Source organism: Cydia fagiglandana, chromosome 7 (assembly GCF_963556715.1).
Source record: "Cydia fagiglandana chromosome 7, ilCydFagi1.1, whole genome shotgun sequence".
Taxonomy (NCBI): Eukaryota; Metazoa; Arthropoda; class Insecta; order Lepidoptera; family Tortricidae; genus Cydia; species Cydia fagiglandana.
This window is the reverse complement of record NC_085938.1, coordinates 6441219-6455383: the sequence shown is the minus strand read 5'-3', so window position 1 is coordinate 6455383 and position 14165 is coordinate 6441219. Positions and strand designations below refer to the sequence as shown.

At 38.1% G+C, this 14165-nt stretch overlaps 2 protein-coding genes and 1 long non-coding RNA gene across 4 annotated transcripts in view; all 3 read right to left on the bottom strand.

Annotated features, from left to right (window-relative positions):
• LOC134665795 (uncharacterized) overlaps positions 1–14165 on the bottom strand; it is a 247023-nt gene that overhangs the window by 15287 nt on the left and 217571 nt on the right. The gene's annotated exons all lie outside the window — the stretch shown is intronic.
• LOC134665781 (uncharacterized) lies at positions 406–2555 on the bottom strand. 2 transcript variants are annotated; one of them, XM_063522763.1, is made up of 3 exons: positions 1425–2555; positions 1215–1342; positions 413–739 (listed from the first exon to the last, which is right to left on the bottom strand). In XM_063522763.1, exons 1-3 carry the CDS (start codon positions 1911–1913, stop codon positions 439–441), a joined length of 918 nt encoding a protein of 305 aa, XP_063378833.1. In that variant the 5' UTR covers positions 1914–2555; the 3' UTR covers positions 413–438. The 2 variants fall into 2 exon arrangements, with proteins under 2 accessions (XP_063378834.1, XP_063378833.1); XM_063522764.1 differs by having other exon boundaries at positions 406–1342.
• Positions 5033–10912, bottom strand: LOC134665792 (zinc finger matrin-type protein 2). Its single transcript, XM_063522777.1, has 4 exons — positions 10716–10912; positions 9016–9257; positions 7431–7583; positions 5033–7065 (listed from the first exon to the last, which is right to left on the bottom strand). Exons 1-4 carry the CDS (start codon positions 10828–10830, stop codon positions 6976–6978), a joined length of 600 nt encoding a protein of 199 aa, XP_063378847.1. The 5' UTR covers positions 10831–10912; the 3' UTR covers positions 5033–6975.

The window sequence follows — 14165 nt, the reverse complement described above, 5'->3', positions numbered from 1 at the left end:
TTAGATGTTCCCTAATATTTATTTATTTAATATGTTTTTGATAAAAAGCCGTAACAGACTACCGCACCATACCGCGACTTTAGTGCGGTGCGGCGCACGTACCGATAGTCGTAAGGTGGTCGCCGTACGTGCGTTAAGAGCCCCCTCCAGACTATGCGCGTGAATCGCGGGCGAAGCCGCGAACGCGAGTGTGGAGTCCAGAACGCAGACCTGCGAAATCGACTCCACACTCGCGTTCGCGGCTTCGCCCGCGATTCACGCGCATAGTCTGGAGGGGGCTAAGGATGTAGCTATAATTTGGAGCGTGAAAGAGATATTTTAACCGCACCATTAAGGTCGTGGCGCGGTGCGGTAGTCTGTTACGGCTTTAATGCCGGCTACATACGTAACGATAAATCGTTGCGATAAAACTGTGCAGTCCGATTGTCCGATTGTCGATTATCGTAACGATTTGTCATACACACGGTTCGATTTATCTGCACAGTCGGACTGCACAGTTTTATCGCAACGATTTATCGTTACGTATGTAGCCGGCATAAGACTTACCGTCCTCTTCAGACGCTTGCATTTATGTACAAGATTTGAAGCGCGCCGTTTAGCTTCTGCCATTTTTTGTAATAGAGTTGAAGTGGAATTACGGTTCTGCAAACGATTTCGTAATATTCGACAAGATTTACATCTTGGGTACTGTTGATTTCTTTCGTAAGTATCATCACCAATAATCACACCTTTACAAAATCTGAAAATTGATGTAATTATATATTAGATAAATTCGTTTTTATCTTTTATTATTCTCCTGTACCATTGTTTATGTATAAATAGTGCTTTAATCTACAGGTACCTACATAATAAGGGTTCTTAAAATACACATAAAAGTCGAGTTTTAATAGGATAGGTTCAAGAATTAAGACCTATTTAATGTACCGTTACATACAATATTTTTAATGACAAAAATGTTAAATAAAATCAAAGTTATTAGGCTTACGAGTTATCCTTTTATTTTAAATACAACTGTTACATTATGGTATATATATTCATAAGACGACTGCAAACAGTTGTATTATCGCCTACACCCATAGTACAAGCTTTGGGGCTAGGTTCCTCGTATTCGAAATGAAAAGTAGAGTGTTTAACTCGGGTGAATGGCATCATTTTAGCCTCGGACTATACTCTCACTGCGTTCATCCCTTGGTTAACAATCTACCAAAACTTACTTATTGTCGTCAATCTGAGTACCAACGCACAAAGGCCATCTTTCAACCGATTTTAAGTAATCGTAGGTGTTGTCATATGAATTAATTTTCTCCTTTAGTGGCAATTGTTCATTATTGGGAAAAATTACCTGCAATTAAATAGCAATTATGTTTCGTTACAAATTCAAATCATGCCAACCGAATTTTATTGTTACATTAATAAACACTTACAGTGACAGTTAGATCATCGTTTAAACGTATATGATGTTTAATCTTCTGAGTTTTTGGATCCATTCGCATAAATTCCAGCCCATTAGGATTTTCTGCATGTAGCCAAAAAGGCGGCAACAACGAAAATGCCCGAAACTTACTTTTAAAATTCTCTATTGGATTAATTGTTACATTAGTATCCTGATATTGACTAAACAATGGTTCCGCAAAGTCCTGTTGTATCATTTCATAATCCATTAAATTATTAGAATCATTTTGATCTTCTGATAATTCCTGTTGCTCGGCATTGATTTGTTGTTGCTGCTCGTCCTTAGGTTGATTGGGGTATGGTTCGAAAGATTCCTCTATGTGAATAGTATTGGCTTGGAGTTCATGTTCGGGAATGGGAATAAACTGATGCTCAATCGTGGGCACAGCTTCTTCCTTAAGCGTTTTTCTTTGTGTAGGAATATATTTGAGCTCTCCTTTAATAGTTAACTTTTCGTACATATTTATATTTTCTTCTTTAAAATGAAGATGGCAAATATAATCATTTGCTTTTAATGCAATTCCTAACGACTTTTTCCAACTTTCTAACCGTGCCGGAGTCTGAGAATTAATAGAAAAATGAAGAATTGTTGAAGTGAAATTGTGAATTTTATAAGAAAAATATAAAAATCACAATATAATATTTTATTAAATAACTAGCGACCGGCTTCGCACTATAGTTCGTTTTTTTTAGCATTAGAAATTAGGTAAACAATCTTGATGTGTCTTTTAATTGAAAAACACATTTTAAAAATAAGTTACGGCAAATATGTAACAATTATGAATCTAATACGATCATTTATATTCTTCTGCTTTCATCAGTAATAGTTTTTGAATTTTAAAAAGCGTTTTTCAATTAAAAGACATGTCAAAATCGCTTACCTTCTTGCAAGTTCTTTCTAATGCTAAAAAAAAACGAACTATAGTCAACAAATTATATACGTAAACCTTCCTCAAGAATCACTCTATTGATACATGAAAATCGAACTGAAACCGTCCAGTAGTTTGTTTATCGCAAAGATACATTCAAACCCACGAACAGACAGTCGCGGCGGGGGACTTTGTTTTATAAGGTGTAGTGAAAATTACATACTTACCGTTGGTTGGAAAAAAGATACGGATTTCGTAACATTTTTCTGTTTTTTCCTCTTACGCCCACTTTGGCAACTGTTTACGATGCAAACTTTTCCCATTTTTACTATAGAAAATATATCCTATAGCGGTGGATTTGCCCTAAAGCCCCACATTCACACTCCTACCTTGTAGGCCGCCTCGTAGTCCACGTCGTTGGGTAGGATTGTGTATGGGGGTTGCGGACTACGAGTCGTCCTACCGTTTAGCCGTTTGTAGGACGGCTCGTAGTCCGCAACCCCCATACACAATCCTACCCAACGAGGCGGACTACGAGGCGGCCTACAAGGTAGGAGTGTGAATGTGGGGCTTAAGGCCTGGTAAGCCCAGGCCCGAGGTGGCTAGATAACAGAGGTGGCAGTCTATATGATGCGTACTGAGACAGGGGCGGCTAGTTTTACTGCACAAGGAAATCCTAAATTAAATAAATCACTTTATGAAAATTTTTAATAAAATTTCAAAAAACTGACAGCGCACTTCACTCAGTCAATAAGGTCTAAATTCATGTTAGTTCCCGGTGCTACCTACTAGCGCCACCGGAGAGATTTCGAACTATTCTTTATACTGACAGCTGGACACTTTTACAACCGTCTTATCATAAAAGATAGCTCTCCTTTACTTCTACACTCCATAAATTCAAACTTGATATTTTTGACAGTAATGGGTTACTTACTTAAATAAGAAGGCATATTTCGCCCGGGTCTACTATGGTCAAATGGTCTAGTGGCTTTTAGCTACTGAGTATAAGTCTAACAAGTTGAACAGCATGACAGGGTTCAAACCACGAACAAAGACTCATTTCTTTTTGTATTTATTTATTTATTTTATTTCATCTTTTTGGTAATTTTATATGCCTTATTTTAAAAGTTATTTTAAGTAAATGTGTTGTATTTGATTATTTCATGTAGGTATGTATATCATTTCAATAAAATTTTGGATACTTTTATTTTATACCTGGTCAAGCAAATCTTGTCAGTAAAAAAACCGGGCAAGTGCGAGTCGGACTCGCGCACGAAGGGTTCCGTACCATAATGCAAAAAAAACGGTCACCCATCCAAGTACTGACCACTCCAGACGTTGCTTAACTTTGGTCAAATATCACGTTTGTTGTATGGGAGCCACATTTAAATCTTTATTTTATTCTGTTTTTAGTATTTGTTGTTATAGCGGCAACAGAAATACATCATCTGTGAAAATTTCAACTGTCTAGCTATCACGGTTCGTGAGATACAGCCTGGTGACAGACGGACGGACGGACAGCGAAGTCTTAGTAATAGGGTCCCGTTTTACCCTTTGGGTACGGAACCCTAAAAAGGCGCGAAATCCAAATGTTCTATGAACGATATCCCTTCGCGCCTACATTTTTCAAATTTGCCGGCTTTTTCTACTGACAAGATCTGCTTGACCAGCTATACTTCGTCGATAGTTGACTTCTTATGTACCTATTCTGCGATCCTAATTAGCCTCATGCATGACTTTTTTAAATTATTTTAATCATTATTTATATCCTTTGAAAACCGGAAAATAAAAATACTTTTATAAATCTTCCCATAATATTATTAAAAAATAATTAAAATACTGAAAATATTTTACTCACGTAAGTTTAGTTTCGAAGAATAACATACGCTTAAAATGATTCAAAAGAAAATGCTAAAATTATAAAATGAAAAAGAATTGGCTATGTCGGGGTTTGAACCATGTATCTTAGCTACAATCTGATTTTTTTCAAAATAGAGGCTACGGGTGCCACGAGCACATGACAGTTGATGGTCGAAAACATTAGTTGCTTCTGAATGCCTTGTAATTCTTCATCGTTGCTCAAACAAGAATTTATTATTTAATTTCCAATCTTTTTTCAACAATAAACATTTCATCCGCTGCGCCCTCTAGGTTACTTTACTGTAACATTACGAATCTGCTGACATTTGACACTGACTTTAAGGTGACTTTAAGTACGTAAGTGTGCGTGAATGCAAGAAATTGCAATATTTTGCAGTTGGATTCCGATAATAACGAAATGAGACAATGTTGAGTTGAACATCTCTCTCTCTCGATTTGGATTTAGTATTTTTTATAGTTTTCGGACATATCAACACATCTTATGAAACTTTGTATTTTGGGAGAAATAGTGAAAATCCACAATTCGTGCACAGTGACGCCATCTTTTGGCTGATAATCGGCATCCCATCCCTAGACATACAGCCAATAGCTTTATTTTCACATAGGTAGATGTAGGCATTTGTTTGGCCGCCTTAGGTTGTGTCAAATGGATTTACCTGTTATTTAGAATTACCCTAAAAAACCTTAAATAAAATAACAATTCTAATATCGACTTTCTTGTTTTTATTTTAAATATTTAAATAGTGACGAGTTTAAGTAAATTATGTTCATCTCATTTAGATTCAATAAACATCGTGTTCTAACCTGGTTCATCAGAAATAAAACAACTCTTATTTTTACTAACTGACTCAATATAATTATTAAAGCTACAATTATAGCTATGAAGTAAAATCTTAGATCCACAAAAATATTTATACAAATTAAACTCCACCACTATGATAAGTAGTATACTCGTAGTAGTTACTTTAAGGCAGATGCATTTTGTACCTTACGTGGCGTGGTTAGGTTATTATTATTACACTTGTTACAATAATGTAATAATCGTATATCTAGCTTTGAATGGACATTGACAAGACAATGTAACGCTGTAACACGTGTCCCAGAGTTTGACTGCTAAAGATGGCTTTGTACGGCGCCACGTTTTTAGGGTTCCGTACCCAAAGGGTAAAACGGGACCCTATTACTAAGACTTCGCTGTCCGTCCGTCCGTCACCAGGCTGTATCTCACGAACCGTAATAGCTAGACAATTGAAATTTTCACAGATGATGTATTTCTGTTGCCGCTATAACAACAAATACTAAAAACAGAATAAAGAAAGATTTAAGTGGGGCTCCCATACAGCAAACGTGATTTTTGACCAAAGTTAAGCAACGTCGGGCGTGGTCAGTACTTGGATGGGTGACCGTTTTCTTTTTGCATTTTTTTCCGTTTTTTTTTTGCTTTATGGTACGGAACCCTTCGTGCGCGAGTACGACTCGCACTTGCCCGGTTTTTTTTGGTAACTGCAATATCAACATCAATTTTTGACAACCACAGTTACCGCATAATGCTCGGAGCTGTACAGCGCCATCTATATTGGCTGTCAAATTTAAAGCACGAATTGATCATACACTTTACACATCTGATCTGGTACAACCAATAAATCTTTATTTACAAATGTTACAGAGAGTAACATATCCGCGCCTGTTTCTAGGAGACAGGTATACAGGGTGTTTGGTACATCGTTTGCCAAATTAAAACGGCAGATAGGTTGAGTCATTTGCTATCTTCTCAGGCTTAGAAATTTTTAATTTGGCGCACATTTATTTGTCACTTCTATGCCAGTTTTTCGTAAATTTCAAATTTTTACTTGCGTTGTAGTAAAAAAACCATGGCCAATTTTGTTTTTCTAGACATGAGAAGGTAGCAAATGACTCAACCTATCTGCCGTTTTAATTTGGCAAACTATACACCGTGTTTTTATTGAATTCCGTTAACTTCGGGGTATGGTTAAGTACGTTTAAGTGAACTATCTAAATGGCATAGTTAATTTTCAAAAAAAAATTTTTTTTGCTAATTTTCAAAAAATAAAATTCTGTTTAAAAACTAATTAAATGTAGCATATAGCGTTGTTGTAACACGGGCATTACATTTAACTGTATATGTACCAAACACCCTGTATAAAGATGCGGAAGACGTGTGTATCGCACCTACGAACCCTTAAGTCCCTATACTCCTAGTTATGTGACATTAATTTTATTTAATATTTATTGACATTATTTATTTTATTATAACTCATCACTTATAGCAGCGGTCGGCAACCTTTTAGCAGCAAAGGGCAGCAGCAGTTAACGAAGTGGACGTGGGCCGCACTTTGTTAATATTTATGACTTTATCAGACATTGTCATTTGTCAATATTACATACAAAATAGCCAGGGAGGCTCGCGGGCCGCAAGTGAGCGGTTCGCGGGCGGCATGCGGCCCGCAGGCCGCTGGTTACCGACCGCTGACTTATAGTAACTGAGTACAGTGGCTATTGAAGTATAAAATGCGCTTATGTGTGGTTGGTTACCTCGCGGTCTTATTATACACTTCATAAGGTCCATTTAGATGATGTGAGAACTCGTATTGCGATTTTCTTTACACTGCAGACTACTGAGGTACAACATATTCAATCGATCGACCAAATGCCGCAATGTAACGAAACTCACATGCAAGTTCTCACATCATCTAAATGAGCCTTAAAGCAAAGTCTGTGTGTGTTAGTGTAAATATTTTAGCACGTGTTGGCACTATTTCTTAGATCCGCCAAAGCCTGAGAAGCCCATAATCTGGGCGAGCTCGGACTGCGCGGGGGTCTCCTCCTCTGGCTCGTCACCCTCCTGGAATTAAATCTCTGATTAAATGCTTTATCTATTATGAGCCCATCAACGTGCACACTAGCGCCACTGCTAAATAATCGTAATTATTTAAATAAGATGGTTTGGCCATGTCAAAAGAAGGCCGCCTGAATATGTAGGCAATAGAGCCCTTAACTTCACCTTACCAGGCCCAAACAGGAGGTGCAAACCAAGGCAGCGATGGCGTAACGTCATCGCCAAAGGTTTAAACACCTGTGGGTTAGCGGAAACCGATGTCCAGGATAGAGCGAAGTGGAAGGAGAAAAGCAGGAAAGCGGACCCCGTCACAGTACTGGACAAACGCTAGGATGATGATGGTGTATAAAGACTATAAAGAGGGTATCTACCTGCAGCTTGCGTTTCTTGTCGCGGCGGCGCTCGCGGCGCAGCTCCTTGACGCGCGCCTCCTCCTCGGCCGCCTCGCGCAGCCGGCTGTCCAGTTCGTATTCCCGGATCCTCTCTTCTAGTTTGCGTTTGTTGCTTGCGAATCTTGCTTTCACCTGAAATGTTTGCAATTATAAAAACAGTTATAAAAGAGGGATTGATAAGGACTGTATCGTTTATTATAAATACAACTTTACTTAGCCGTTTTTTCTGGTATTATGTTTTTATTAAAAAATTACACATATAGTTTAATTAGTGCTTTAATAATAAGTAACATTTCGTCCTGGGAGATCACGTAAAGCATATGGTTTGGACAATATTTACCCAATCCTCCCGAGTAACTACAACGATTTCGGACAAATACTACAAGAAAATTTACGGTTTGCGAACAAGATAAGTATTACACAAAAAAAATCGTACTATGTAAACAGCAATTACATATGATTCGTAAAGCGAAACATCTGGGCATAGTCTAATCATTTCTTTTAGTTGGAAAAAAAGTTTTGGATCTGTGCTTGGTGGCCTTTTTGAAAATATGGCATGTTACTTACGACAACCCCGACTTTGGTATACAATATAACCATCATGGAGCGTTTCTATCGACCTGTTCTAGCCATGGTTCAACGCCATGAATGTCCGTTAGGCTTTGGATTTCGGTAGATTCTTTTAGCTGTTTCCGTCATTTCCCTGGCGTCAGAAATTGACGGGAATCCAAAATGTTGCATAAAAAGTCGTTTTCATGTAAAGATAAAATACACCACATTTATTCTGTGGATGTTCAATTGAGCAATCATGAAAAGGACACTTAGATGGCATATTTTGGCAGCATATTAACCTTTTGTTTCTTTAAATCGTACTAAGGAATCGGTGAAATAGTCTCAAATTAAGCTCGATAGGCTTGTCCGAATTACATTTGCTAGAAGGTATTAAAATCATCATAAAGTCCCTAAAATAAAATAAATGTAAAACATTCTTATATCAGATATGTCTTAAAAATACCCCCAGATTATACCTTAAGAACATAGTAATACAAAATAATACACACGTCAACAGTTAGACCAGGTTTTATCTGTATTTATAATAAACGATACAGTCCTTAGTGATTTGATTTATTTTGGCGTCATGGGTAGATGGGCTGTGTAAAGAAATACGGTCATTTTTGGACCGCTAGCCATATTGTATCAGGTGATTAGGTAGGTTATAATGAACAACTTTTTCTATGGGACCAACCCCGAAATCCCAAAAAAAAATTGGTCTTCCCATAGGAAAACGTCGACATCCACTGGACCAAAATGTATGAAACGGCCAAGAAAATTTTTGTGCTTTTGGAGTTGGTCCCATAGAAAAAGTTGTTCAGTATGGCCTACCCAATCACCTCGTACAATATGGCTAACAGTCCAAAAATGACCCTGTATATGAATAAGTAAATTAAAAAGGTGGTAAGTGAGAAGATACATGCCAAAAGAGTTACGTAAAGGATATTTTATCAACCAGATATATGAAGTATCTAGGAAATTGTGAGTGGTTTGGGCTACATTACAAAATTACCTGGTCCAGTGAGCTCCTCTCAATTTTCATGGACATGCCAAGATTCCGCTGGTGCTTCTTCCCATTGATGTGGTCCAGGAAGTTGATGGAGTCCTTGACCACACAGTCGCAGACATTGCAGTAGTAGCCGCCCGACTGGGAGGTAGGGGTGTTCTTTGTGATGACAACACTCTTGCCCAATTTTGAGTCCAAGTCTACTTTGTATTCACGCTGCTTGAGGAGCTCCCTTTTAACTGGAGGTGCTGAAAGTTTGAAATACATAGATAAATATCCTGTATATGGAGGCAATCAGTTGAGAAGGCTGGCTTAACTGGACTCGGCTGGAAAGAGCTGGAAGTAGCCGCTCAAGATTGCGGCAAATGGAGGATTCTTCTGTGAGCCCTATATCCCAGTAATGCATCATCTTCAGATAAATATGCTGGTGTATAGTTTTTCTATGTTTATGATTATATTGAGGTGTGCAATAGGTAATTAACACTTTCGCAACCGGGCAAAAAACGGCGCACTACCCCAGAAACCGGTTGTCTATATCTGTGTACAAAACAACCCGCTGGGCGGGTTGTCCGGCATCTGAGCAAACATTACGAGTGCCTACCAGGCGGGTTCTCGGTAGTTAAAGTGTTAAATTAATACATATATTTTATTTAAAGTCATAAAAAATTTGTGTCATCAATTAATCACACAATTTTGTAGCATCCTATCCCTTTAAGGCATTTGTCCCACCGTCGACGATGAGCGATAAGTGACCGATAGTTAATCGCTTACTTGCTCTTGGTGGGACAAGTGCCTAAGGGATATTTTCTCGTTAACTTCTGTGTATAGATAAGGAGAGCAGATCTTATTGCAGATTATACCATTCTAGCACAGGCACAAACTGCTATTTGAAACAATAATTCAAACAAGCTGAATTCAACACTGTTTGGTATATAGAATTCCTATAGACAGCTTCTGGTTCCATATTATGGGTGATAAACATTTGATTGTCATTAAATTTGACATACCTATTAAGTAGTGATGTACCGACTATTGATTTGGCCGACTAGCCGACTAATCGGCGCTCGAATGGCCGATTAGTCGGCCGACTAGTCGGCTAGTCGGCCAGATCATTAGTTTCGTATAAGTTCAGGTGAAAAACAATAATTTTGCTCTTTTGGTTGCGCTATTCATATATTAGCTTGGCTAAAAGGTGTTTTCTATTGGTTCAAAGACCTATCACAAGAATCCTCGTTCAATTTCTGTCTTTCTTTTATTTTGCGATCCTGATGAGCAGAAAAAGTTTTCACACCCTGAATAGGTATTTTGGTAAAATAGACATAAAACATATGGTAAATATTAACTGTTGGTTTCTTTTTTTCTGTTTTTCTTTCACTAATAAAGTGCCGACTAATCGGCCATTTTTGCCGACTAGTCGCCGACTAATCGCCGACTACAAATGTGGCCGGATAGTCGGCTTTCCCGACTAGTCGGCGACTAGTCGGTACATCCCTACTATTAAGCTTATCCTCTAGCCGTCCGTAGACCATTAAGAAACAAAGTAACGAGTAACGATATGATGTACTAAAGCCCTAGAATGTGGAGTAGCTGGGTGAATAGTGGATAATGTGTCTTTTATTATTCAGCCGTATACATTTTCAGGTCTGCAAAGTGTTTGGAATTACTATCAATACCAGTGTTATTAAAAATAAACTAAGTTTCAGTACCTTTCTTTTTAGAACGCTCCTCTTCCTCTAGCTCCGCTTTCAACCTTTCTGAAGCGATCTTCTCGAACTCATCCTTGTCCCACTTTCTACGGTGGTCGTCAGGTCTCATACTCATCTTGAAGTTCTGTTTGGAATAATACGGTTTATAAATGGAAGTATCTAGGATTAATAAAATATCACAACAAAACGAGGTATTATAATATTTGACGCTTGACAGCTCGACAGTACCACAGATAGATAAATAAGAACTTTGTGTCGTTTGTTTGACGTTTAGTGAGTTGCCAGTAGTAAACTTTATTTACCCTTAAAATTCGCCCATTTAGGGCCACTAACAGGATTTGTTTGACTATCATAGAAGTTGCATCTCATTCGCTATTAAAGTCGTTTTTATTCCCTTGGTCCGGTCCGAGGCTTGTTCGAACGTGGGTGAGGTGGTCCATCGTACTTTAATTAAGGACGCAGCTATAAATGAGAGCGAGCTTGCTCGATTTTTTGACCGGACCAGGTTCGCGATCCGGTACGCCCGTCTGGATCGGATTTTACACGCCTTCAGAAATAAAAATCTGATGTAACAAGATTTTTAGATAATTTTTAGGCAGCCTGATTATAGACAGTGAAGCAATTCTTGTCAGTAGAAAATGGGCGGCAAATTAAAAAAATGTAGGCGCGAAGGGTTATCCTTCTTGAAATTTGAATTTCGCGCCTTTTTCTACTGGCAAGATTTGCTTGACCATATCCGTACACCATCCCTCTCATTCGACAGACAGACAGACGATCGAGAGTGCGCGGCTCGCGCCACGAGGGCATCCTACCTGGGTTCTCGAGATAGAAGTCGCTGATAGATAGATGAATGTACGGACAACGTATGCTTAGGTATGGGCGTTCGGGTACGGAACCTTAATATCTACCTAACTACAATAAAAATACTCTTATGTACCTATAGATCACTATAGATCACTTGCCGCATTTAGATTAAGAATATACTTATTATGGAAATTGATAGAAGCAAAAAGAGGCAAGTTCTCACAGAATTACTACTACAGTCTACAGCGCATTTAGATGACTTCGTTATACGGCCAGGCTATCGATTGCGGCCTCTACTGACTAGAAATAAGCCATTTTACTCCAAGCTAGGTAAAAACTATTAACTTTGTCGTCGAGGTTTCTTTGAAGAAGAATTGCGGTGCAGCGCAATTTCCATATATAAACATTATCGTGTCGTTGAATATAGTGTTTGTTTAGGATTTTGCTGACGAAACTACCTATTTATTAACTGCCATTTGTTTGCTATTAAATAAATCATAAAAATATAATACGTATAATAGGTAGGTAGTTTATTTAATTGTAGGTATAAAGTAAACTTTACAAGTCATTTATATAGGCGTGACAATTATATATAAATCAGAGTTAAATTTATGGCAGGGATTTCCAACTATAATATATACCTACTTACTTATTTAGCATTAGAAAAATACTACCTACGCGATATTGGCGTGTCTCTTTGCCTACTGGAAAACACTTTTAAAATAATTCACAGCAAATAGGTACTACCTATGTAACATTTAGGTATTAAAGTATATAATATAATAATACATTCTTTTGGTTTCAGTAACAGTCACTATTTTTTAAATAGTTTTTAAAAGTTTTTTATTAAATATTCACTATAGGACCTCGTCTTTTTTTGTCATTTTACTGGTATCGGTCTACTTTAAATATCTTTAGGTTAGAAGGTTAGATGGCAGAAGCTTTCGTGAAACCAGTGCTTACTTCAATTCTTGGGATTCGGTTGCTAGAGGCTGAAGCCTATTGAATGCAGCCGGGATGGCAGACGCTACGAACGTGACTTTTCGTAGTTTCGAGCGAAAGTTTTTAATCACGAATCGACTAAATTATTAGAGAAAGGACTCAAGTTTGCTATTCCAATTTTTTGGCAACCGTATACATATGATCTAAAAAGGGTTAAGTACGTTTTTCAATAACTCTCCTGGGTGAACGCACAGCACCTTAAGTGTAAATGCCATGAAACACCCCAATAAAATGCTAGATTAGATATTATATTGGTCTTCCGCCAATGTTTCTCTATACAGTTAACATTTTACTAACAAAGTGTCCATATAAAGTAATTTAGGTATATCCGTTCGCAATAAAATAAAATAGAACGAGAAACAGCTAGTTCGCTGCAAATCCGTGATGTAAACGTTTTATAGTAGTTTTAGGGTGCGAACGGGAATATTAAATGTAAATCGGTGTTATATTGCTCGTAACATTCTTAAAGGCGCTTGATTGTGGTGATTTATAAACACTGATATACGTAGATATATACCTATCTACCCAACAAACCGATTCTGTTTTAACATTTTGTTAGGATTTGACACGACGCTGATTTACCATTTTACGTTAATGTACACCCTAAACATTTTTTTCTATGGTTTATTTTAGCACTTTGTCGGAATGATTGATTTATATATTCATGCGGCAGTCTAGCACTAACGATTACAGGGTTTGCCCTCCCAGTAGAAACACCTAAATACGTACCTATACATACATATATTACATGCATTCGAAAAACAGTAGGTATGTGCTCTTATTCCTCAGCCCAGTAAATAACTTACCCAACCACAAATGTAGATCCAAAGTCAGGACTCGTTAGTGTGCGCTCTAATACCATTGTTTTGAGCCCAGAATAAATACGCGTTCGTTATCCAAGAGACGGGATAAAAGAAAAAGCACATTTGTCCGGGTAAAATATAACAGTCCTCATAGACAAGCATGGGTTAATGCGACGTGATTTGGGACAAGAAGCCTGACGGAGCGTCGTCGCTCAAACGCGGCCGCCCGTGACACATGGCGGGGCTATAACATTATTATGACGAGAACCTACATTTCGCCATAGATTACAATGAAGACGGTAGACACGACACTCGGAAAAATAAGTACCCAAAGCTACACTTGGCAGTATAGCCTCTAGAGTCCCCGGCGCCTTTATAAAGGATTAAATCCAAATGGAATTTTGAATTAAAATGGAATGTAAGAAGGTTCCAAATTCAAAACTGCAATAATTACTTACAAGGGGCCTCAGGACGATATACATTGACAGAAATGTCTGGCAATGTTATACTTAAATACGTAACTCTCCTTAATGCTACAGCAAATCCAGAACTCTAAAACAAATGGCAGTGGTGAATTTGCAGTGTTGGCCCCAGGCCCAGTAAAAGGTAACTACTATAGCCTGCACTCCTTTCTCAGCACCCTATCTAGACTGCTGCGCTAATATCTTGCCGCTCTAGGCCCGGGCCTACTGGGCCACTTACAAATGGCATGCATTCTTTGACCATCAGAACAGCTGCCAGACACCTGGATCCAGTAAACTGTCAAATTTCGTTGCTCTCATTATCGTGCATTTTTCGGAGCTAGCTCGTCTAAGTACATCTGGCCAGTACTGAAATATAA